This window comes from Hetaerina americana, unplaced genomic scaffold, assembly GCF_022747635.1.
Source record: "Hetaerina americana unplaced genomic scaffold, ioHetAmer1.1.p SCAF_10, whole genome shotgun sequence".
NCBI lineage: Eukaryota > Metazoa > Arthropoda > Insecta > Odonata > Calopterygidae > Hetaerina > Hetaerina americana.
The window spans coordinates 74,279,424-74,306,995 of NW_027286070.1; the positions used below are offsets into that span (position 1 = coordinate 74,279,424).

Below are 27,572 nucleotides of genomic sequence, written 5' to 3' on the forward strand. Positions count from 1 at the left end.
GGCAGGAGAAAATTTCAAGCTAATAGCTAAAGGTATACTCTAAGGTTAGAGATGTCTTTAGGGTTTATCATCCTGGCAAAATTAATTTTGCCAGAGCACAAAGTTCTCTATGAAATCACTCTATCTAGGAAATTACGCATTTTGAAATGCATACTAATACAGTTCCCTTTAACTACAAGCCTTTAGATTTTCCTCTTAATATGTTCTGTATCTGTAGAAAACTTGCTCTTTGGCACGCATACATTAGAAATCTCATGAGTAATCTGCGAATGAATTTTTTACTTCATCAGTATAGACAACAATTAATTTTATTGCTTAAGCAAAAGCAAATCTTGCTCTTCATACGCTTTTAAAAAGCAAACTTGAGTTCCCTGTTACATCATCTTTTTCATATAAATTACAACTGCATTTTTTTGGTTGATGCCAGTACATATACATCTTAACGCAAGGAATTAGAAAATAGAATTTTGATCTTAAAATGTATTTTGTTGGGACATAAACGTCAAACATAATCAAATCTAGGTATAAAATAAATATCAAGGAAGAGGCAATAGATTGGCATCGTGACCATTTTTTGGTCTACAGAGTAACAGCAGAAAATTGGCTACATACTTGTAGTTCACCTTGTATACTGTTCACAAAGTCATATACTGCCACTACAGTCTGTATTCACCATAAAATCCATACATAAATACAGTATACTAGTCAACTGTCTACGGTAAATAAAATGAAGATATTGCAGGCAACTGAGAATGGACATAGATAAACTGACTCTGACAAAACAAACCAAAAGATCCAACCCGAAGATCAGTTAAGCATGTATGCATATAGTTCAACGTAATGAAAGTATATAGAGTGGTATGATACACATCTCATGTGCAGATTATTCGGAGAGCCTCATTCCTGGTTCTGTTCATAGAGGTGATATGATGCTCATGCTACTTTCCATCAATTTCAATTATTTATTCTTTCAGTTTCTTTTTGCCTGAGATAGCACCGTGAAAATATGTAATCCTGAAATGAGGCACCGACTCTATTATTAACATGAATCAAGATATTCAGGATTGAATTTTTCTGATGGCGAAACTCATTATTTCCTAGAAATGAAAATGCATTAGCGAAGCATTTAGAATCTGCCTGCCAACACGCGGACCTTAAAGAGGATGGTGTAGTGGAGGAGAGAGATTGCAGGGAGCTGAAGGTGTTTCATGAGAGGCGGGGAGGAAGAAGAAGAAGAAAGAGAGAGAGAGAGGAAAAGAAAAAGGGAACTCCCAGGCTGACTTACTTTGGAAGTGAAATCTACTCCCAAGTAATTTTTCTGCTTGCCCAAAATCACACTTTGACCTTGGTAGGTCAGAGGGTGCTCCCATGAGGCAGAAAAATGACTCAAAGTAGATTTCACTCTCAAAAAGTGTTAACCTGGCAGCCGGATATAGGAGGTCCGATTGAAGCTGGGTCGTCAGTGCCAGGGGACTGCTCAAGCGCAGCGGAAGCGTCACGGCCAAAAGTGTAAACAACGCCTTGAATTTAAGCACCATTTGTGCATGCATCCTTCCCACTACATGATGCTCACTCAACTCACTAATGCTCAAGCCCTCCCCATCATTTCCCCACCTATCTTCCCACACTCCTCTTCATTGCATGCAGCATTGAATTTTCCTAACTTGTTTCTCCTTCGTGATTGACCAATCACCTCCTGGTACTTCATATAGATGACCAAGGGCAAGAACGTTTGTTGCATTGTTTCCTCAACAAGGGTCGGCACAGATTTGTATCAAACTTGTCATTTCATTGGTCATGCAATGGGTGTTTTAAAACCTACCATTAGTATGAAACAGATATGCATTGGCTGCTGCAGTGACCAAAGCTGCTTTCAAATATGTATCTTTGGGGACTGTTCCTACATAACGAGTGCCCAAAGAATTGGTGTCATTTGTATAAGGTATGATGTAATTGGCTGAGGCCTTTCAATATTTAAATGAAGAAGTCATTGCATAGCAAGTTTTCATGAAATAAATTTCTAAGCCAATATTTACGTCGTATGAAATAGTAGAGAAAGGTGTGAACTATGTACACAGGGGCCCATTGTTTTACTTAAGATATAATTTAACTTAAACAATAGAGAAAAAATGTAAATTGAAATAATTTAGTTCATAAAAGAATAATGATTCAAGTATTGGTTGTAGAATATAAATCCCCAATTGGTTTTAAATATATTTCTTGAATTTAATTTTGAATGAGATACTATGACTAAAAACTTAAAAATTTTTTTATGTGTAATGATCTCAACATAATGTTATTCAGCTGATGTAAACAATCGAACTTCACCCGCAGATTGAAGGTCACACATACAAAATGCGGCTGCTCAAAAAAATGTTAGTTCAACTTTTGGGCAGAACCACACAGCAGTTTTCAATGGGCAAATATAATTGCTTTAAAAAATGTTCTTAATTCACAATCATAAGGAGTAAAACATAAAGCGCATTTCAAAGTAGAAATTGAATAATGGTGAGGCAATGAGTAATTGACATCTGTTCTCCAAAAAGACTTCAAAACATACGGAGCTATTGCGAAATAATAGGAAAAAATTCACATTCAAACTAGGATTTTTTGGGGGAATAAATAAAAAAAATATAAAACATGATATAACCCAATATTTCTAAGAAACTTTGGTACAATCGCATTGATCAGTCTTAGGGTTGGTTTGGTATGCAAAGGTAGAGCTCACCCAATACTATGCCTAGCAGCGTGTGAATGGTGCTCAAAAAATGACACCATTCCGGTGCAGCTGAGGGTGCCAATAGAAATCCCATGCTCTCCAGTCAGTTGCCCAGGGAATTACACGCTCAGCAACCACTTCCCCCAAAAAAAGTATCATCCATTTCTTTAAACTATATAAGTAATTTTTTTTTCGACTTTTACCAATATTTTCATTCCTTGCGACTATTACACCGGTATTTACAAAAAAAGAACCCAATTATATAATACCTCTGATTAATTGTTTTAACAGAATTGCAAACAGTATTATCAAGTATGAAAACCAATTGAATCAATGTTTCCTCTGAATTGAACAGACGAATCCACATTACTATACCATAACTGGTGGCATTAGACTGGTAAAATGACTGAAATTCAGAATGACACAAAGTGACACAATGGATTGCAACATTTCTGCAGATCTTAAACTGCAATGAAAATTGGAAAAGGAATTATTTGAAACCTCAAATCAGCAGCAAAAAGAGATGGTGATTTAAATGATTTAAGAAGTTTCACAACAAGACTTCAAATGTAAAAATAGAATATTAATGAGACCATAAATAACCAAGACTTAACAAAATGTAACAAGGTTGGATTGTGTTAACACCTAATGCAATCAGTCTCAGTTATAAAACTCCTAGGGTTGTTATAATGACAATAAAAAACCCTTGTTTAATACTTGCATAAGTCTGGTACAAAGAAAAAAATAGAAAGTCTTGAGAAAGAATTATTTGCACAAATCAAAAGAAAATTTTCCTATTAAGCAAGTAAAAAGCTTGAACTTGTTATGATGTCACCGGAGTGTTAAGAGGGCCGAACGTGGGAATGTAACACCATGGAGAGCATTTGCTGCAGCCCTGGGACTTGGTCTATGACCTCCAAAGCCTTATTTCTCCGCTCCCACTTTTCCTCAGAGAGCAGGTAATTACAACAATTCTTTCTTTCACTGTGACTTTCCATTATGATTAGAAATATCCTCTCCAGAAAATAAGTTCATCTGTAAGCTGCTGAAGGGGGGTGTGTGAATCAAGGGTCACGGACACAAACATATAAAAAAAAGGGGGAACACTTTTATAGCCATGGAAAATACAGCTTTTGGTCCTTTTTTCGATTATTTCTACTGACAACAAAAAGATCTATAAAACTTTTACACCAGGCATCTAAGTCCCTTCACCTTCAGTAGCACTTGTCTCTGAAAATGTGGATGGGTAATTGGATAGCACTCATTTTTGTCAGGATAAAAATTGCCATAATACCTGCACAACTGCTCCTTCATAATATTTTTGCACCAAGTCCCTAAAACTTTAGCAATTTTTAAGGGTCCTTAAAACAAGAGATTTCCTCTTGATGGACTGATTTTATTTATTTTAATTCTCCAATTAAAATTTTAGATAAGCTCTGTATGTATGCTAGATTAGGTAATTCATTTCACCCATATTTTCTGAGTGCAATCAAATTTCCTAGGAAAGCATTCTATCCAGTTTCACAAAATGACAGTTCCAAAGTTTCATGAACACGCAGTTATAAGGGTAGGGGGGCAGTTCCTTTGCCTCTGTGCCGATTTTAGTTACCCAGGACGATCTGGTACCCAAAAAATTACTTAGCTTGGATGGAGCTGCTGGTGCACAAGAGGCTTGCCCGGGAATCGAACCTGGGCCCTCCGGTCAGTAGTTTAACACTCTACTCCTAGACTACCACAACACACAACATAAATATATATATATATATATATATATATATATATATATATATATATATATATATATTTATACATACTTATTTCGACCTTTTCTGCATGCGTGTAAGACACAACTACCTGCTACATATACTAATAATTAAACTGAGCATACAGGTTGTTGGAAACCCTTGCTATGTTATCAATTCTTTCAGGACCCAAATGTCAATGAAAAAAAGGACAATTATGATTATTCTGTCATCCACTGGTTAAGGCAGAATATAGATGGGCACAAGCTACCAAACAATAGAGACAATTTCCTTGCCTTTCCTAACCTAAAAAAAAACCTGGTACCCAACACTACCATAACCCCCTCTTAACTCCCCCCTTCATTCCATCCAACATCCCTATTCTATTCCTGCTCCTTCCTCGCTTGTCTAACATTCTCCACTCTATCACAAGTCGCAACCAAATTCCAACTGCAAATGTCAAATACCAGCTGATATTTTTAGAAAAATAATACAGCTAAATTTATTTTATTAGTTAGATATTTCCTGGCTTAATTTCTTAGAAATGAAGACTCACACCCAGAAGTATTTTTAAAAATTGACAATTTCTTCCAGGATATTTTTGCTGCTTAGGAAGCAAGCATTTGTGCCACATGAAACACTATAATGTCAAAATCAACTATCTAAACAACTTAATATCATAACAGGAATACTCAAATTCTTACTGTCAACAATTTACTGACACGTAGTCAAAGAAGATCCTTCAAATAGTACCCTACATCAAGTGTATACTTGTAAGTTGTGAACTCTGACTGCAAACAAGTTTTCGGCCACACTAATTGCATTCTTTTTCTCGCATATTGGCACAATTGTGAACAGATTCTGTGTAAAATTGCAAGATATTCCTCCTTGCAGTTTGCTGTAGGCAGTTGCTAGAATCCATTGTGGTGAATATGTTGCTGGAAATTGAAAAATTGAGTATCCTGCAGAGAAAACATTCTTCGTAAAAGAAGAATTGATTCTGACCGTAATTCATTCAAGGATTATCAATGCATATAGGGGCCCTTCTTAGTTTAAATGTGGTCATGACAGCCTCTAAGTTGATCCACATTAAGGACGTCCAAAAATTGCAACCACACTGCAAATCATCAAAAAAGTGCATGATATGATTTTGGAAGATTGGTGTACAAAGGTGCATGAAATTGCTAACACTGTAGGGATATCAAAAGATTCATTTGGGTTAAATTAATTTTGCACGAGAAATAGTTCACGACAAAACTGCTTAAGATGGGCACCACCCGTGCTTGTTTTACCTTAAAAAGGTTAAACAATTACTGGGGAATACTATTCCATCCTTCCAATAAAACATGACCCCAAAAATTTGTGAAAGCAAACCCAGCTAGCAGAGGAAAAGAAACCATTTTCCAAAGGGAAAATGCACCTGCCCAAAATATGTCTTGCCAATAGGAAATTTGAGAGATTTGCAAATGAAGGGCTGGAACATCCAACACCCTAATCCCTAGATTTGGCTCACTCAAGACTTCCACCTCTTCCGAAAACTCAATTAGTTCCTCACTGGTAAATGTTTTTCACCCAATCAAGAAGCGATTTCGGCTGTAGATGAGTACTTTGTAGCGCTTTCAGAAGAACACTGCAGAGACTACATAATGGTAATAGAACACCACTAGGTAAAATGTATTAATATTAAAAGGGATTATGTTGAAATATAAAACTTTTTTGAAAACAATTAGTAATTTTCTTTGTCAGGCCAATAACTTATTAGAACACCCTCGCACTAGAGGTGGTGATGTCAGTGACAGCGACAGAGAGGGCAAAGCTTTGACCTCAGGATCTAAAAGGGCAGTTTGGAGATGTGGAATTATGAAATCCTACTTACTTTTCCATTCGGATTGGGCAGAATTGTAGCAAAATCCAGTATTGTTCCCAATCTAATTAATGTAAATTTAATTGTGCAATTAAATTTCATTTACTTCAAATGCTCGAGCATGGGCGGGCAAAATCTGTTTGACTGTTTAACAGCAAGGCCAGCATATTTAAGATTTCTTTTAATAGAATTCACTGAGAACTCCCTACATTCATCACTTTCTGCACTCTTTTTTGATGCAGACAGTATACAATTTTCCCAACCAAGTAATGCAGGGCAAAAAATTTTAATGCACACATCAGGTAACTTTTTTCTTTTAAAAAATAACAACTTTTTAACTAAAAATAATAATTACCCCTTCAAAAGAGGATACCCAGTAGATAAAAATATAATTAAAAGTCATGATTGAAAACAGAAATTATGAAAGTAATTTGCTCTAGGCCTGATCATGAGATAGAAGTGACAAGAGAGAGAAATTGAAAGAACCAGTCAAAATAAATACACATTAACGATATGATGAGACCTAAACTGCAAGAAAACAGTGAAACCTTGAATTTATGTTTTCAAGTGCAAGAGTGGAAAGAATTCAAATTTGATCTTTATGTAAAATTAAGGCTGTGTAGAAAGATAATATGCAAAATCAAGCTTTATGCAAAAATGAGGACGTGTAGAAAGATATCATAAAATTGCATTTAATGTTTCACAAATTAATTATTTCAAATGAGAGTGATTAAATACCAACAGGGTAAAAAAATATGAATACCAACAATTTTTGCATTCAACCAATTGCAATAAAGATAAATAACGTAAATAAAGTCCTAAAATTGAAAAATTTTAAATACTTTTTTTTCATTTAAGAATAAGAGATCCAAAAAAATGAAGGTAATACAGGAGTACTATTCATCCATCATTAAGCACATACCTCACCATCTATGCTCTCTATTGATACATTTCAAGGGGCTCCATAGAGAAAAAAAGGATGTGTTACTTTTTCAATGTCATTTTCACTGTAGTACATCTTCACTCACACATATCACAGGATACACGAGATCAATGATTTTTTATGACTATTCAAAAAAAAAGAGCAATACGCAATAAACCCTCAGTAATCCAGACTATTTGGCACAGTCCTGATTATCTGAACTATACATGCATTTGATACATGTAGCCTATAGGATACTTTCCCCTTGATCAATGAAAACTTCTAATAATCTCAAATGATGCATTAGGGCTCTCTAAGGTAAATAGATCCTATTTCAATATGAAATAATCATATTCAAATACAATATTTAAAAATCTCTTCAACAATAGCTTTGAAATTTTTCCAAAAAAAAAGCCTGTAATATTTCTTGAGCAATCTTGGATGAAATAATGGTAGTTCAGAAATAGCCTTTATGACCATCAATTTCAACAATAAGTTGAAATAATTAATCTGCTAAGTTTTGAGAAACATAGGAGAGCTAAACTCAAAAAATTGGCACTAGTGTTTTATTTCAACTTTCACTTATATTAGTGCATAATCTTTTGTCTCTTGTAATTACACTCCCAAGGAAGCAGCAGAACTCATCTACTTGACTAATCATTAAATTCCCCTTGCACTAAATGTACATAGGGTTTTGTTCTGTTCCTAGACACTATCATAGCTTTGGTTTTCTTTACATTCATTTTCAGTTTCCATGTATTCAAAGCTGTGGACAGGGTTTTGAGAATTCTATTCATAACATTGGCTGATTCTACCAGGGTCACAATATCATCTGCAAACCTTTTGTATCTTTCTCCCATTTACCTTTGCTCCATTTTTTTCCTCCTTCACTGCCTCAGTACCCTCTTCAATATAGCACAAGTTAAATAGGAATGGCAAAAGTGGAAATCCTTCTCTTACTCCTTTTCTAATCTTTGCTTCTTTCTAACATCTCTTTACTTCTATAAAAGTGCTTTGGTTCTGATAAGAGCTTTGAAAGAGAAATAATAATACTTACTTGGTTTGGCCAAGAGCTGTCATGTTATTTTAAGTGATATTAAAAACCACACTCTTTGAGAAAAAGGAAAAACCTTCGCAAATCATGTATAGTGTCGGCATATATTTTCTCTGATTAACATTTTACAAATTGATTAGCGTATACTTCATTATCATTTTCCTAATGATATTCTTGGGAATATGAGGTTTAACGTTAATTCAGGGGCAAATATGTATGTTTGAGGTTATAACCGCATTGAAGTGAGTCCAGATTATAAAAAAATCTAGGATTAAGTCAACTTTTTGCCATGTGGATTCGAGGTTTCACTGTAAATCCAATTTACTTTTAAGTGCCTCATAGAGTTGAACTTACCTAATCTTTCAAGCCTTTCTCTCTCTAGTTGTCCCAACGCCGACTGTGCTGGTGCACCTGGAGATGGATAGAGGGCAAATTGATGGAGGCCTGGTCCTTGAGGAGGAGGTGGTCCGCCTGGCCCTAATGCTGCATACCTTGAGAAAAGACAAAAGAAATTTTACTATCTCACATTTTCATAAATAGCCTCCCTTTCCTGAATGAATCATGATAGTGCAAGGTATTTAATGCTAAATATACTATAGCATTATATCTCAACATTGAATTAGGCGGGCATTAGAGACAGATAGAGGAGATAATGAAATGTGCACCATCACATGAATGGCTAAAGCTATCACCTTAAACATGAAACACTTAGCTATTCTTCACGTAAGAGCAATGATTCTCAAAAATCTATTAATATCTCTTATACTCCATACACACATACACTATTTGTAGCCGTTTGGCCAAGAACACTAAATCAAAGTAGAATAACCTACTGCATTTAAAATGAAAAAAGTAACTTGGTAGCAACTACCCGACTGTAACTCAGTAGAAACTACCTCATGATGACATCCAACAACGTAACCTCGGTAATATTTTAATAAAGTTAAGAGTGGAATAACACTTCCTTCATTTCAAATATGTTGCGCGAATTCCATGAAGTTATGCCTGGGAAAACTAATTTTTTCGAGTAAATATTAGTTTCTGAAAGGAGATCATAATGGAGGCAGAACCCAGAAAGAACTATTCCTCCAATGAAATGCAAGCCAGCATAGATTTAAGGCTCCACCATGTTCTCATGCTACATTAGACATGCATTTGGCTGATGAAGATGACCATTTGTATTCAAAAGAAATAAAAAGCCACCAAGCACTAAGCAGATATTGTGATTCACAAGTTCTACAGGGGCTAAAAAAACACAAGAGGTTCAACATCAGGCACAGGAATGCCCAGATTTCAGTCACCATTAAGTACCTGCCAGTGGTTTCCATGACATTAATGAAGGCATTCAGTGAGTATCTTTACCGTAAAGCATATTCACAGCAATAAACCTGAAGGGTGGTTTGGTAGGTGATGGTAGATTTCACCCAGTGCTAAGCCTCACGGCATGCGAAATTCACATATCAGGGTATGGGGGCCAGTTCCTTTCCCTGTTCTGGTTGTGGTTTCCCAGGAAGACCCGGTGCTAAGCACCCGAAAAATCACATAGCTTGGGTGGAACTGCAAATGCCCAAAGATGCTTGCTCGGGGTTCAAGGCCGGGCCTTCCAATCAGTAGCCTAACGCTCTACCTCCCTTGACTTCAGCGACACATTATCTTTACCATACTAGATACTTTTTAATACTGGGATACGCCACGTTCCACAAAAATAGTTTGGCACATGATGACCGACTCAAAATCATTAAATTATTCTCACTCCATACAAAAAAGAGGGGGAAATCAGGATACCAGCGAAATTAGAAAGCACTGATGTGCAGTCATATTTTCCACTGCCTTGACTTTCTTAGACAAAAAAAACATGTCCAGCCATTTAGTTGCATGCAAAGTATTTCTTGAATTACTTTTCATTGTCCTTAGATTGTTTTAAAAACCTGTTGCCGGTTTTACAGCTCTGAGGCTCTGAATACCGGAGAAGCCACTATTTCTCTTTCATAAATATAGTATTTAATTAACAATAGGAGGTTACATCATTTAATTAGCTGAAAAGCCATCCGTCTTTTTCTGTGTAAGTAATGTGATCTTATTGTCCTTGCATTTTTTGAAGCAACCTTAATTACACGAGTTTTTTTCTTGCTTTGCCAATTAATTTCCTTAATGGGTCACATAGAGATGGGTTTACTACAGCTATATTATGATAAAATGCTAAAACCATGAATTTCTATGATGCCAGGGCTCCATACATCATGTACAGATCTTCATTTTTACAGATATGGAAAACTTTTCAGTTTCAGGGAATGGTAAATATTCATATATAATAATCCTCTTTCAGGCATTCATTTTTAATTATAGGCTGCACAACTCCGAGTCTATTAGGCACAAATATTGATGACTATGAAAATTTTTCCAGTTTGGTTATTCCAAATTAGGACTAGAAGGATGCTTCAATGTACGCCTACTCTTACATTTTTACAGAACAAACATGGTGGCAATTAAGATCAACTATGAAACCATCGTCGCAGGAGTGCACCACATATTCAGCCCACCCAACAAAATTTTGAGATTTGACGATTATGTTTAAGGATTTGATGCAAATGATGGGGCCTCTGGAACTCTGCGACATAAATTCTTCACAACCAGGGGTTTTTCCTAAGTTTGCACTTATTCCTGATGGAAATTTAATAATTGCCTGCTGGGCAATTCCTATTAATTTTCAGGAAATTATAGCTCTCAATGTGGGAAATTATGTCATAGTTATAAGGATATCAAAACAGAAAGTATTAATAATAATTATTAACACATTAATAGCACTTTACAGAATTTTTAACAATACTCATACAAATTGTTGGCAGTCAATTTTGATATCTACACCAGTTTCATACCACAAACACGGCATATCATTGGTTACAGAATACACAACTCATCTGGGAATAGGTCGACAATAAAATCAATTACTGGAAAGATTATTTTGAATTTCAATCATAAAACAATATGTTGTAATATGAATATTACTAAATATAGCCACATTTTCATTACACGAAGATATCATTTTATTGGATTCCCACTGTATTATGAGAACAACAAAAACTTCCATGAAAAGGTCTATTCAAAATTTCTTCATTATAAATGAGGGCTTATCACAACTTCCCTCTTTTTCAGTAACTAGCATTTTAGGCGGAGTAATTGTCACAAAAATAAAAGCATATGTTTGTGTGAGAGGGGAGATGCATATGTGACTGATTTCAAATTATCATGATTAATAGTGATTTTGAAGTCACCACTTCATGTACAGACAAATTAAACCAACCCAATGCATGAAGTCTGCATTTTGGATAAAAGTTTGTACACTTTCATTTTGCATCGCATCCTATTAATAATAATCCTGATATAAGGAAGAATTTTTTGTGAAGTTAGAAATAGCATGTTTACCGCTGGCGAGCTCTAATTTTATTCACAGTTACTCTATCTTGAATATAACTTAATAAATTTCATAAGAAATAAGAGTTCTAAGTGCTTGGATTTCAGTTTACTACAAGGCCTTTTTCTATGATCTAATAGCTACATTTCTCCACTTCTATTATTTTTGTGCCGGTGGTAGTCACTGCAGAGACTATCACAGTGAGGTAATTTCTGACATACATGAACATATATATTTTGACTAACCCAGTCATGCACTTATTATATGATAATGGGACCGACTATAATGGTGAGCTCATCTCTCATTCCAATTGAAATTTTGAACACATAATTCAAGGCTAATTAATGGTTTTCACATGTTCAGTGGTCTGATTTAGCTGATTCTTTCATTTCAAAGTACATGCTGCTTGTTTCAACAGTATATTGCAATGCTTACCTTCGGTGAAGTTCCAGCCAATGAGGATCCAGGGGATTGGGCATGCGAGGCTGTGACCCAGCAGCAGCGGCTGCAGCAGCCGCGGCAGCTGCCGCGGCGGCTGCATTCTTCATTAACTCTTCCTTAAGGCGCTCATTCATTATCTCCCTCTCTCTTAACTCCCTTATCTCACGCTCCCTTTTCTCTCTCTCTAAATGCTCAAGTTCAAGCCTGGTTCATAAAACAGAGGCATCGGAAAAGTTAGAACATCTGCGGGGACAAAGCCATAATGCCAAATTAATCAAAGACAGACAGACATTTAATACTGCAAGGAGATGCTTGTTTCATTCACTCATTAATGCACATTACGCAAGAAGTTTGAAAGTTTAGGGGATTTTTGCATCGATATTCAATGAACTCACGGAATACCAATTTCAAGAAAAGTACAGACTATTTGCCAAGTACAAAACTATTTTTTCATTGAAAATAAACATTAATTCTCTCGCCTATTGATAATGTCCAACTTAATTGAATATGAGGGCATTGAATAATGGTGGCAGTACAAAGATTTAGAAGTGAGCGAAATTTAAATAAAAAGTTATCCAGTGGAATCTTGCTTCACGAGCACCTTGCACAGTGAGTGAGTAATTCCCGGATTTATTGCGCACCCACCCATTGTCACTTTGCCTCGAGCACTCTTCCCGATAGCATCTTAGCATCACTAGGGATCACACATATTTTCAAACCTTGTGTTCAAGAATATTATTGCCGATATTTTTGTATCAAGTTCAATAATATTTTGTGCATATTCAAAATTGAACCTCAAGAAAAATCGATGAGAAGAAAGCCATAAGAGAATAAAAATAAAATAATGCAATAGAAATGAAAAGTAAGATCAATGAAAATCGGGAACCAGGTGTGAGCATCGCTAATCTCGTGCACCCACCAACAATTGACCTTTTCTTCAAGACCACAGACAAGATTAAGAAGATAGATGCTTCAAATAGAGAGACAAGAGGGTCTATGCAATGGCTATGTACACTATTACGAAGAATTTAATACGTGAGACTGGGAAAGTGCTTTTCGCTGACCTTCTTAATGAGATGTCAGGATCGTCAATGGTCGAACAAGTATTTATATGGAGCCGTGCATGGATCGAGAAGAACCATCATCCACTGCAATGTGAGGCATGGTGAAGAAGCAAGCTTTTCGAATCAAAGGCAGCGGAGAACTTCATCGGCGACTTCAAAAAGCTCATAGATTCTGAGGGTTATCTCCCACAACATAGTTTTAATTGCGACAAGACAGTTCTCCATGGGAAGTCGATGCTGAAGCGCTTGCCTACATTTGTGCACACATCAGGAGAAGAAAATGCATTGTCTCACCACAAGGCAATGAAAGGCTGGCTCAGACTGCTATTTTGCACAGATGTGAGCGGCTATTTGACTATCAAACCCCTTCTTGTTTTCCATTCAGATACTCCACGAGCTTCAAGAAGTATTAAACCTCAAAACAGCAGGCTAAATGAGATGTGCAGGTCATGGGAATGCATCATACAATACGTACGAGGCATTGCCCTAATAAGCCAGCAGTGATGTGCACCTTAAATTTATTTAAAAATCATTATGAGATGCATTTTTACCAAACTTGGAAGAGTCAGTGAAAACAAATGTCTGCAACAAATTAGGTACGTACTACCTTGATCAAAAGGTTCCCGGAATAACCACCGTGTGGCGCTCCCATCGTTCCGATTTGAGTTCTGTTTTTTTTGTTAAATTAGTACATCTGTTGTTGATATTCCCTTTAAATCTTAGTGTCATAACTTGACATTTGCAAAAGTTACGGTCGGTTTTCAGTATGTCCATCAGTGCTTCCTGCGATTTTTCCATTACTTCCTCTCGGCTGCTAAAACGCGTTCCCCGTAATGGTTTTTTTAACTCGATTGAACAGAAAGAAGTCACAGGGAGCCAAATCAGGTGAATTCGGTGGCTGTTGGATGGTATTTGTTGCATTTTTCGTCAAAAAATTACGAATAATGATAGCACTGTGCGACGGTGCGTTATCATTGGTGCAAAATCCACGAGTTTTCTGCCCACATTTCTGGTCTCTTTCGGCGAATTGCTTCACGCAAACGTCTCATAACGCCCAAATAATACTCTTTGTTTACTGTCTGGCCTTCTGGCAAAAATTCATGATGCACTACACCGTTGTAATCCATGAAAACCGTCAGCATTGCCTTCTTTTTTGACTGAAAACGACGTGGTTTTATTGGTCTTGGCTCATTTGGTGAACGCCATTCACTTGCCTGATGTCTGGATTGCGTGTCGTACTCATAAACCCACGTCTCGTCTCCAGTAATGATCCTTTTGATGAATGTGGGATCGGATTCAGCCTCGCAAATCATGTCTTTTGCGACGTCAACACGGTCTCTTTTTTGCATGAAATTGAGGTCTTTTGGCACCAACTTTGCTGCTACACGACGGAAACCCAAATCATTAACCACAATGTCTTGGGCGGATCCATAGGCAATGTTCAAGTCCTCCGCTATTTCTCTGATGGTTAATTTGCGGTTATTGACCAACATTTCTTTTACTTTATCAATTTTTTCACCGACTTTCGATGTCGATGGTCTGCCACTGCGTTCATCATCTTCGATTGACTCACGACCACTTCTGAACCGCTCGTGCCACTGGTAAACGACCGTTTTTTTTAGAGAATCGTTGCCGAAACACTTTTCCAACATTTCCAACGTCCGTGCGCCACTAAATCCGTTTTTTACGCAAAATTTAATACAAGTTCGTTGTTGCAAATTTAAATCCATTTCTGATTTTGTAAAAAATCGCCAACACACGCAGAGATAGATGTACTCTTGGCTACGTAACTTTTGCAAATGTCAAGTTATGACACTAAGATTTAAAGGGAATATCAACAACAGATGTACCAATTTAACAAAAAAAAACAGAACTCAAATCGGAACGATGGGAGCGCCACACGGTGGTTATTCCGGGAACTTTTTGATCAAGGTAGTATAATAAATTAATTACATTTTATTTAGATTTTTTTTTGCTTTTATGAATCAAGTTCACATTCCCGGTAGCTTCATTCTACAATAGAAGATAAGGTGAACATGATCCATGATCCTAAACAATGAATACAAAATTTTGTTTGAATAAACCTTGTACATAATTTGTTCGGCATGGAGTGTTTTGTGTCACGAGAAAGCGTGTGGAATGGATTATGCTCATATTACGAGGTTCCATTGTAATTGTTTAATATTATACAGTCTCATCTGTAACTAAGAGGGTGGTAAATATGGAAGTTTTCCGTTCAATGTCATTTGTCAAAGTCAGTGACATTTTGGGTATAAAGAGCTAGGTAAATGATCAGAAAGAATTTCATAAATCCTGCAAGCAAAGTATAAAACAATGTGAGACTTAGTTTGTGAGGCTTGAAGTCTCTAAAACATAAGAGTCATAGATGTAGTCCTTGGTTTAACATACCAGAGAAATCAACATGAACACAAACGTCTACCATGAAGAGATTACCATGATGAAAAGTACTTAACATATCAATTCAAAAAAGGAATTGTTAGGACATAAAACTTTGACCCCACAACTTCTGAGCCAGGTACAAGTGAGTTCACATTTGAGATGAGGAAATACAGAATTACTTAAAGTAATGCCACAGGAGAGTAGTAATTTAGAATAAAAAACTTTGGTCCCAAAAAAGTAATCTCTGTGCTCCTATTCCTTTTCGTGAAAATTTTAGCAGGAATATCATTAATTAGGAAGTCTGTTTCAGCACTTCAAATTCAGAGACTGTCATATTCTCCCTAATGAATACCACAGCCAAGGATTAGAAAACTTTCTGACAAATTTACAGTATACAAGCCAAAGGCCAAGAACTGTCTTGCTCAGTAACTACGCTTGAACCCTAAAGATTTCTATTGTCACAAGCATAAGATTATTTCAAAATTGATGTAAAAAATTGTTTGGTTACCTTTCTCTGGATCCAGGCCCATACATACTATTCAACTGATAATGAAGCATGGGATCAATACATTGAGCAGGAAGACCAAGGGCACCTGATCGAGACAATCCTCCCGGGGAGAAACCTGCATGTGGCCTTGCATACTCGCTGAAAAGAATTAATGCGTACACATTTTATCCAACATAACAATTTGACAAGCAAAAATATCATGATACTGTAAGTGGCTGCAGAAGTTTTGATAGAAAATTAATTTATTTACAATCCCTTTAAACCTTAGAAAAATCCTCACAATACCATCCTCCACCACAAGGCCACTTGATTTTAGGATGCTAGTGTTACAATACAGTTTTATTGAATTATGACGTCTCAGAAAAAGAGAATATGGACTTTAAAAGGTTTACAATGATGCACAATGAAACAAAAAATTAGATGCCTAAATTAAATCAGAGTTCGACAGCTTAATTATAAAATTATAAGCACACTCAAGGGAGTACTCATTCTTTAATAATCTTAAAGAAATAAAAGCAGGTACATGTATAAGAAAAACTTTTTCTTTGATTAGTTAGAATGAAATAGGTACCTCAGCTGGCGCAAAGCAGGAGTGTCTGGATAAGCCTGTCTAGGAGCAAATCTATCGTAGGGTGAGGTAACGGTTTCTATGGGTCCACCGCCAACACTGCCTCCACCACTGCTACCTCCACCACCACCTCTTGAAGGAGCCTTCGGAGTGTCTGGCTTGTCTGGTGTCACTGCTTTTCTCTAAAAAAGGAATTAGAATTAGCTATGAGATTGAATTTTTTAGACAACTTGAACCACAGAGGAATACTCATTTAATGTAAATGGCATACGACATTCATCTTGATGAAGTGAATGATGATATGGCAATGTTAAATTAGAACAGAAGCACAGTATTCTAAATTAACTGGAAAAAGCCACTGTGCTACAAATCAAACCTGTTTCAAGTCCAATGATTCCAGGGATTAGACCAAAGATAAATCCAATTATTTTGAAAGAGAACCTTAACAAACCATTTAAATAACAGTTCATTTGACTAGCATGCACACACCTGGACCAAAACAACTTCTGCAAATAATTAACTTAGTCGTTTTGACAATAATCAAACTTAACTCAAAGTACACTGACAGTATTTGAAAAATGTTGAGGTACTTCTAAGTACTGGTGATCTTTGTTCACTATTTTATAATGCCTAATGTTTATGGATGTAAGTTGCCAAAATGCCAATTTGTAAGGAGATGCACGACACAAACTTAGCTTCTAACATCAACTGAGGGAGAATATAATGCCAAATTGTGTAGGAAGATATGCGACTTTCCTTAAGGGTTTCATGCCAGGGTTATATGGGAGGAAGGGTTCCTCTCTTTCAGATTTGGAATGACAATCAAGAATGCATTAAATACTTAGTACATCAAAGTTTTTCACTATTTCAAAGCTGATCAAATGTAAAGAGGTTCTCCAATACTTAGTATCTGAGATTTTAAAAATCATATTTATACCATGATTTTAATTTCACTTTGACAATACATGCTTTTACTACCATAAAAAAGTACGATTTCCATCAATGTTTTTGCACTTAAAAATGTTTTTCCATAATTTTGACTGTCAAAAATGGGGTGCTTGAGGGACATGAACTCATATAGTTAAAATAGCCCATTGACCAAAACTCAATGTGGGGCCAAAATTAGAAGGGACTGATTTCTTAAACATCTTATCAAAAGACTTATCAACAACATTTTAACATCTTATACATAGATCTTCATTCATCAATCATCCTATTTCAGCACTAATTACTAACAAAAATGGCAAAGTTTTTCCAAATATTGCATGCTACAAATTTTCACCAATGCACTTCAATAAATTTCTTTCTCACACCTAACATGCTCAAAATAACACTCAATTATGCCATTTTTCCCTGGTTTCTTTAACAGTTTTGAATTCCCAGGATTTTTCCCGGTTTCCTGGTCTGGACCAACCTGTTTGGACTAAATGGATGAATTGAATGACTCAAGAAAGGAGGTGAAAATGAAAGAGACCACTCACAGCTTGTGCAGCTGCCTGTGCAGCAGCGGAGTGAGCAACCTGAGCAGCAGCTTGAGCCTGAGCTTGTGCAGCCCTCTCTCTTTCCTCCCGTTCACGCTCCACTTGCTTGCGCAGACGTTCTTCCCTCTTGCGGGCCAATTTTGATTCTGGCACAGGCTTAAAGGTTAAGTCTGTGCGGGTGCAGGAATTGAAATCCCCACGATTCCAGTGACGAAGAAAACTAGCCAACAGAAATATAAGAAGTCATCAGTTAGAATCAGTTATAGAGAAAAGGAATTTTTCATGCTTTACTGGATATATTTTTCAGCAATGCCTAATGTCTGCAAATTCATTGTTGTAAAAATAAAATATTAGAGAACTACATGCCAGAAGTCACTGATTTCAGGCTTCCTTGTTCAACAAAAACAACATGAGATAGCAAAAATATTGACGCCCTCCACCCTTATCCAATCTCACCCACTATATCAACATAATTTAAGAAGAAATAAATACAAAATAATAAACAAAGTAATATAAAAAAATATTAAAAATAATTATTTTAAAACCATAAGTGGATTTCCAATTATGTTGAACCACAATTTCAGGGAAGTACTCCTCAAAAGAGAGACATTTCAGCATATCTTTGGATTTGCAGGTATATTCACAATATCTCTGGCCTTGGAGAAATGACTGTTTACATTTAATTAAGTACTTCTTTCCACTGGCATATTATCAATTCAAAAGTCCCCTGAATGGATTTCCTAGTTAACGAATATGGTCCTACTTTATTTTGAATCCAAATCAAATACATACACGGGTGGCACACCACTTGTTTAAACAATTCATAAACTATATAATTACATAAATCAACAAATATGCCTGAATGCTAACGAACGAAAGGCATGCTGAATATTTTCTGAAACTTTTAGTACATACTATAGGTGCTAACTTTATTTAAACAAACTATTAATTGTCACAAATACAACTCCCACAAAGCTTAGCCAGTAAAAAGAGTCAAAATACCAAACAAAAATAAAAAATAAACATGGCTCAATGAGACTAATGTAGAAAATGATTCGATTTATTCTCCATTCAATTTTTATTATAAACAAAATTGACCTGCACCATTTCTCAAATTGGAAATTTTTGCTCAGATTTTCAAAAACACAAGGCACCTTCCAACAGATATCCAAAGGTCTAAAGTAATTCAATAGATGGCATATTGATCCACCTCCAAGTTGGTAACTCACATGGCACTTTGGCTTCGGTGACATTCTGTGTCTTCGATTTTGGGCTCTGGGCTCGGCCCACGGGGGACATGAGTTGGGCTTGGCATCTCCTCCTCTTCGGCACTCATCGGCAAGGGAGCCGGAGCCTGGGAGAGTTGAGAAGATGGCGATTGGCCCACCATGTCGGGGATCTCAGATGGCTTGATATCCTCGTGATGAAGGGGAGGTAGACCTGGATGTCGCAGGGGATGGTGGTGGTGGTGCCCATGAGAGGGGTGCATCTGCTGCTGGGGGGAAACCTGGGGGTGAGGGTGCTGAAGGTGTGGGTGGTGCGGGTGGATCGAGGGGGGAGCGCCCGGCATGCCTGGGTGCTGTGGCTGTTGCTGGTGGTGATGGTGGTGGGGCGAGTGGTGGTGGTGATGGTGTGGATGGTGGTGGGAGGGGGGAGCTTGCTGTGCCACCGGCTGGGATGGCTGGTGGTGCTGGTGGTGGGGGTGCTGCGAATGAACTGGGTGGTGGGGAGAAGCAGGGGACGAGGCAGAGGAGGTGGCGGGCAGTGGTTGGGAGGCACCGTGGGGCACAGCCCTCAGGGCATCCAAGGACGAGGATGAGGTGGGGGGTGGCGGATGCGATGCACCGACCATGTTGGCCAGGCCCGGGAGGGAGGAGGGGGGCTGAACAGAGGGGGAGGAATGAGAGGGCGGCTTGTGGTGATTTCGACCACCCGACTGCACCGCAGGGGACAGCCTGTCTGCACCCTGGTGAGACGAGGAGTGCGACGGGGAAGATGCAACCGTGACGGTCACGGAGTTTGTTGAAGAGTGGCAAGAGGGACTGGAGACACGCGATTTGGAGCTCTTGTGATGGTGGCTGCTGGAGGAGGAAGTCGACGAGGTGACGGAAGTTGAAGACGTGGACATGAAGGGCCCCTGTGCCAATGGGTGGTGGGGATGGTGATGATGGGGGTGATGATGCGGGTGGTGGTGGCTCGGTGAGCTCTGGGGAGGAGGGTGAGGGCTGTGGTGGTGATGGTGGTGGGGGCTGGGATGGTGGTGGTGGTGGTGGTGCGGAGGGTGGTGAGGGGATGCATCGTCCATGGCTGCACCCTCCCTCGACGAGCCCCTCTGATGGGGAGATGGCCCCGATTCGGTGGGGGATGTTGCCACCGAAGAGTGTGGGGGAGGAGGAATCTGCGGGTGCGGGGGAGGGGGAACGGGCTGCATCCGTGGCGGGAAGGGATAGTGGAAGGGGTATGAGTAGCCATATGGAGGATAGGGGTGAGCTGCTGCCGCGGCGGCCGCAGCTGCAACCGCGGCACTGTGAGATGCAGCAGCTGCCGCATAGGTGAGGGAATGAGAGGACTGCAAGGCGTGGGCTGCGGTGGAGGCGGCAACAAAGGAGGCATACGAGACCGGGGGAGGTGGGGGCGGAAGGCCTAGGGGGTGAGGCGGAGGGGGCCCTCCCGTGATGGGAGAGGAGTGACCGGAGGGCCTCGAGCCCGGACGAGACCCAGGCCGTGGTGGCAAGCCAGATGGAGACGGCCCGGCATTACAAGGGGATCGGGGTGGTTGAGCGGGAACTGTCGGAGGCGGACCAACAAGAGGCGAAGTTCTGTGTGGTGAGGAGCCGGCACGCACATGCTCAACAGCTCGCGGACTCTTCGGCGCTCCGTATTCGGGCTCCCTCTTTATGCTATCCAAAATGGGACCCAAATAAGCCGATGGAGGATGGGGAATCGAACTGGATGATTGCTCCGACGAATTCCCAGGTATGGATGGGACCATAATCGAAGAATTATTACTTCCGGTTTGGGGGACTTGGGTGAGCTGAGGTGGTGGGTAACCGGGAACCTTCACCTCTTTCAATGACTGCAGCGGGTCAGGTATATCAGGAGGGCCGATTATTTCTTGCTTTATTTTCAAGTTTTGTGGCTCCGACTGTATACCCGCGGGAGCAATGCTAGGAACAGATCCAACAGTCATGCTTGGGGGTAGGAAGGGAGGCGGGGGACCGTGCACGTAGGGGTAACCGGGGGGGACGCTGCTCACAGGCGGGGCCTGAGGCACAGTGATGGTCCCATGCGATGGAAACGTCGGGGGTTTCACGTCTCTGTCATCTAACGGAGGCGGCCTGCTGTTCTCATTGGTCACTGGTACCCGAATGTTACCAACTGAAGCAACTGGCATTGCAGTGATTGCAGGGGGTCTTTCGATGGGAGGTAACACTATGTTACTGTCCGAGTCCATGGATGGCTCGACTTTAACAGAGGACTGCAACATCATTGGTGGAGGAGGATGAATGCCCATTCCCATGTTGCACTTTGCATGATCAACCTCTATGCGCTCCTCGGCCTCCCTTCCACTCTCGCGATCCTCCGCCTCCTCATGTCCCATTGATTCTTTGATGATGGGCTCCGTACACTTTTTCTCCTCCTTCACGAGAACTTCGACTTGGGAGGTATGATCGGGAGGACCAGGGGGCAGTCCAGTGTTCTCCTCCTTAATCCTATCCATCCCCACCTCCTCTTTAACTTGCACCTTCTCCTTCATCACTGGTGGATCAGACACCTCTTTGCTCAGGTCACTGGTATCATTTATGGGAGGCGGTAGAGGAGGAGGAGGGGGAGGGGGAGGAGGCGGAGGCTGATGGTTGGGAGGTGGAAACACTGGAACAGTTATCGGTGGGATATGAGGAACTTGTACAGAGGGCAATGGGGATGTTGAGCGTGAACTAGCTGCCTCCCCTTCTGCCTCTCCCTCTTCATCCACAGAACCACTATCAGAGGTTGCACTCTCTCCAGGACTCTGCAAAAATCATCAGTAATTCATTAGTAATGCTCTCATACTTGATAAAGGGCAGAGTAGCACATGTCTTTTAATAGAGTGCCAATTATCCATAGCACTTGAGTGAAAGGCATCCGATTATAAATATTGTGGATGGCTCTCATCTACACCTTCGCGCAATGAACCATGATTACATATTGGGCATTCAGTCAATGCTTTCTAAATCCAAAGAAACTGTGGGAGATGCCGCAACAGTAACAATTAACGGAGTCATCTGCTAATATGCATTTCAATGCAACAATTTCAGAAGAAAAAAAATTTCAGAGTTTAAGAGGATGCCTCGATAGCTTAAGTGGCTAAAGCACTCGACCGGATATTGAGGGATCTGGGTTCGAATCCCAGTCAAGGCGAATGATTTTTACACTCTAAAATTGTTGCTTTCTAAATCCTTTTTTTGATAAATAAGGCACTGACTCTTTTTTTTTAATTTACTTATGGGAAAAAATTAAATCACCAATTAAAAAAAAATGAGGTGACATGTTAATGTCACACTAATATAGCGAAATAATTTTGAAGATTCATCTAAACCGAAAGACAGGTCATGTGTGAGAGCAGAAGAAAAAAAGTTTCAAAGGGATTAAATGTCAATGGTCCTAAATATTGAGGAGGGGGGGAGCAAGTCACATTAAAATCATACTGTTTTGATCCGCTTTATTCAAAATATCACATGATTCAAAGGTAAGGATGTCCAAAACTTGAAGTGTTGGGCTTTGCAAGCTTTTAGTGAATGGACAAATGTAGATGTATACTATGAAATTAAATTATTATCCAGTATTGTAACCTAAAACATACTATCTTTTTTTAATTTACTCAAGACACTGCATTAGGTGTCCGCTTGTAACAAAGCTATACGAGTTCATTTTAAAGGCATCATTATTTTCCATTCATTTCTTAACAAAAACTATTCCCAAAATACAGTTTTTTTTTTAAAGGTAATCTACCGGTTAAGGTAGGTTTTTGGATGGACACAACTACCAAACAAATATTTTATTACTCCTAACAAAACACAAAATCCATCATCCAAAATACAGTATCTTGTGATAATCAACATGCAATAATATCTGATATAATATAAAAAGATGCAGCTTCTCATTCTTGAATGATTAGACCTAATAACAGACTTTTTGTTCATTCTTCCAGTACATAATACTAAAATAATAGACCATCAGTTCATTGTACAGCATGAAATGGCAAAATGTGAAAGCTCAACTTCACAAATTCATGCCTGCATGTAAGCAATCACTTTTATTATTTATTTCACTCAATACTCACAGCTGCAGGTAACATCTTCCTAAACAGAGATTACTATCAGATAATCTACTGGTTAAGTGAATAAATACTTTGCTTCTCTTAACAAAATACAACCAAACACCCTCCACTACAACAAGTCCTTCTTCAACGCTGTGTTCCCTCTTCCTCATTTCATCCCGTCCAACATCCTTATCCTGTTCCTGCCTCTTCCTTGTTTGCCTAAAATTCTCCTATCACTGTATTCAACATCCCACAGCCAATCAATATGCCCTTCATTCATTTTTCCTACCTCCTTAGGATTTCTCCCTAGAAACCCCTCTCTTAGCCCACCATACCTATTACTTCCTCATTTGTTTTCTTCTCTGTCCATTTCACCTCCTCCACACCAACATTTCAAAAACATCCAATCTACATCCATCCTCCTGCTTCAGTGACCATGCTTCCGCACCGTACATAACTACACTCCATATCAGAGTTTTGACATGCCTTTTCTTAACATCCTCACTCACAGTCCTTGTCATCAACTTCCTCTTCCCTGTGAAAGCCTCCCAGTGCTATTCTTCTCCTCATATCCCAACAACATTGAACATTTTGGCCCAAAACTTCCGAGATACACAAACTGTACTACCTGATCCAGTTGTTGCCCTCCTATTTTAAGCTAGACCTTTCCCTTTCTGGAAAATCGCATGACCTTTGATTTATTAATATTGCTTCTCATCCCATATCTGTCGCACTGACTTTCCAATACACTCAGCAATGATTGCAACTCCTGACTGACTAACTAGAGCTTGGTCATCAGCAAACCTGACTGATTTTACATATTCCCCTCTGACTTTCATTCCTACCTCCAGTTCTACTCATGTCTCTTTAATCATTTCCTCCACTTATACATTGAACAGCACCAGTGTTATTGGGCAACCCTGCCTTACACCTCTTCCTAGCATTGCCCAACCAGACTCCCCACTCGCACCTGAGCAGTCTGAGACATGTACAGGTTGTGGATTAGCCTCCTGTCTCTCCTATCTATTCCTATTTTCTGCAATATACTCAATAGTTTTTTTGAACAGAGATATTAAAAATAGATTACAAACTCGCCACATAAATTTTCCAGGGATTTAAATGCTCCGATTAAAATACCATAGATATTTTACTGGCCAAAAATGTCTTACAATTCTGTAATATAATACAAAAAGAAAGTTCCTTCATTAATATCTGAATGTTTTGAATTCCAATATTTTTGGCCCTCTAAATATCACAATAATGAGGTTTACTTAGGTGTTCAGAGTATTATAACAACAAGGATTTTGGGCAGAATATAGAGCATTGGGGAGCTCATGTCTTTCCTATGCCAAACTTTTTCTAAGTGTTTGAACACTCAGGGTGTTCAATCCTTAAATACACAAATGAGTCCCTCCTCTTGTCGGCAGGACTTAAATATTTCAGATGGCATGACTAATGCATGTTCTATGCACAAATTTTCACTCCACAACTCTTTAAATAGTTCTTATCACAAGGGTGCACACCATTTTGTTTTCATCATTTTCCCGGCATTACAGCATGAAATTGCTCATGTGCAGTTGCATACAAGAGGCGATCGACAGCCGAGGTCATTTGCGCCAATAGGGATGGGTGGTAAAGGATGAAGGGTGGAGATAAACTAGGCATCTGCATTACCCGGCATCAGGGCCCTGTAGAAGCAGTAATTTTAGGGAAGACGACCGACAGCTGAGGTCATTTGTGCCATTCGGCATGGACTGGAAAGGATGAAGGGTGGAGAGAAACCCAGCGTTGGTATTGGCCTACTCCTAGCAAAACGTGCCAAGGGGTCCGCAGCTAAATGTGCCATTCGACGGACGGCGTATTCACTCAAAGTGCTCCTCAAGTAGGGAACAGAACCATGTGCTAATCTGATTTTGAGATAAGTTTGACTTGTAATTGGTTGAAATTTATCTTGAATCCACGTTTGTAACCGTAATCCTGTAAGGAACGCAGAACTGATTGCACTCTTCATTTGAGTAACCCTTGGCCTGGTTCTTCAATCTTTTGTTGATGAATAATGCAAATGTGGAATGCAATATAATTATGCCTCGTCTACGACGCATAATTCTGTACAAAATTTAATGCTGTACAACTAGAGATTGTGGAAGAGTACACAATTACCTCTGGCCTTTGCCGCTTGAAGAGTGAATCCTTATCTTCTTCATTATCCCCTTCAGCTTGACTGCTTCTGCTCCTCTTACGATTTTTGCCGTTACCATCAGGCTTTGACTGCAGATGGAAAATGAATTGGTATTAAGCCCCAAGAGAGCATCATGTGAACTTATCCATTCTTAAGCATACTTAATAACATTTAAAATTATATATCTATTAATAATTTATTAAGTATAAATATAACACCAGCACAATGAGAGATTCAACTATCTAGTATAAATCAAACAGCAATACTGTTAGAGGAATTATCATCATTTTAAATTACACATTTTAGGAAATGCAAAGTTTACTGTGGAATTAGATCAAGCATATTGCTATAACAGTTTGATTTCTAGACATTCACATTATATTTAACCAAAAATAGTATACAAAATAAACAACTTTGGGCTTAGCTATGATATAGAGGTACAATTTTGGATTCTCCATTTATGCCACCAGCAGTCACAGTTATCAACCCAAAGGTAGGTTTGATAGGTGAGGATAGAGTTCACCCAATACCAAGTCCCAGGGTTTCCCAGGAAGTTCTGATACTTGAAAAATTATACAGCTTGGGTGAATGACTGAGGGTGCCCGAGAAACGAACCCGGGTCATCCAGGCAGTAGTCCAATGCTCTACCCCTACACCATCACATTACCTATGAACGGTGTATTTTCAATAATATACTTTACAATGACAAAATGCAGCCATGCCGTTTGGTTAATGGGAGTGCTCCCACAACGTTTCTATTTAGTTGCTGCCTATTACAGAGTCAAAGAAATCCATTTATCATACGTTTGATGAGCATGAATGAAGGAAACTGCAATTGTTAATATAAATGACTGAAGTCAAATATATAAATATTTAATGAAGAAAAAAGTAGCACAGCAAAAAAGGCAATAAAATTATTTATTAACTTGGTTAACTTGTATGTACCATTAACTTTTAACATTTATGACTATTGTTCTTCCTGAATGATGATACTTTCAATTGAAAACAAGCAATTACATGACTGCACGACTGATATATAGTCAATTATCATTATATAATTTGAATTGATTGGTTGTCAATCAACATCGCATCGCAGCCAAGATATTCCAAGCTGATTACCTTCTTTTTGCCCTTATCACTTGGGGAAGAAGAGCAGTTACTAGATGCCCCCGGGGACTTTTTGTCAGCTTCACCATCTGGAGTTTCGGATCCATTGCCTCTTTTCGGAGGAACACCAGGCACTCCTGCTGGAGGCACTGCACCACCGTTTCCACCACCAACTGCACCGGTTGGAGCACCAACGCCAGCCACTGGTACGGTTCCTGGCCGATGATGGTGATGCCCTTTTGAATTCTTCAGGAGAAATATAAATCAATAGCAGCAATGCTCAAGTCAATACCACAGAAATTTACCAAAACAATACTTTACTAGTCCACTATTTCTTCCAGGTTACTAAGACAGGATGGTGACAATATTCCTATCATCGAAAGCAAGGACATTTACAGAAGAAAAATTATAACAATGGTTTTCAGGGTGGCTAAAAAAGTAATACCCATTTCCCATCATTTTAGTTCATTTAAAAGATAGCATAATGGTTTCTGGAAAAAATATTTGAAAAATACCTGCAAAATACAGAAGTACAAACTATTTCTGGCGCAAATATTTTTCACTGGACTTAAACATTTAAAACCCAGTATGTTTGTACTCTTATAGAACATACCATACATTACTTCAAAGAAAACTCTACAGCCAATGATTTGCAACAAATATAAAAATTAGAACAATGCCATCCAATTATTAACTAAATGTGTGCTAAATTTGAACTACCTGAACTAACTCATCATAACTCATCTCGCGCAAAACTAGGAACAACAGAACAACAAAATTTTAAGAAAAATCAAAGAAATTTACCATCC

General features: G+C 38.7%; 1 protein-coding gene across 1 annotated transcript in view; it reads right to left on the bottom strand.

The window, feature by feature from the left end:
* Positions 1-27,572, bottom strand: part of Gug (arginine-glutamic acid dipeptide repeats grunge) — a 60,044-nt gene that overhangs the window by 13,226 nt on the left and 19,246 nt on the right. The window contains exons 8-15 of the mRNA XM_071598885.1: positions 26,776-27,009; positions 25,638-25,745; positions 19,405-22,187; positions 18,176-18,395; positions 16,698-16,876; positions 16,127-16,264; positions 12,149-12,358; positions 8,656-8,792 (exon numbers count right to left, since the gene is read on the bottom strand). Coding sequence (XP_071454986.1) covers positions 8,656-8,792; positions 12,149-12,358; positions 16,127-16,264; positions 16,698-16,876; positions 18,176-18,395; positions 19,405-22,187; positions 25,638-25,745; positions 26,776-27,009 — 4,009 coding nt within the window. The remainder of the gene's footprint in view (positions 1-8,655; positions 8,793-12,148; positions 12,359-16,126; positions 16,265-16,697; positions 16,877-18,175; positions 18,396-19,404; positions 22,188-25,637; positions 25,746-26,775; positions 27,010-27,572) is intronic.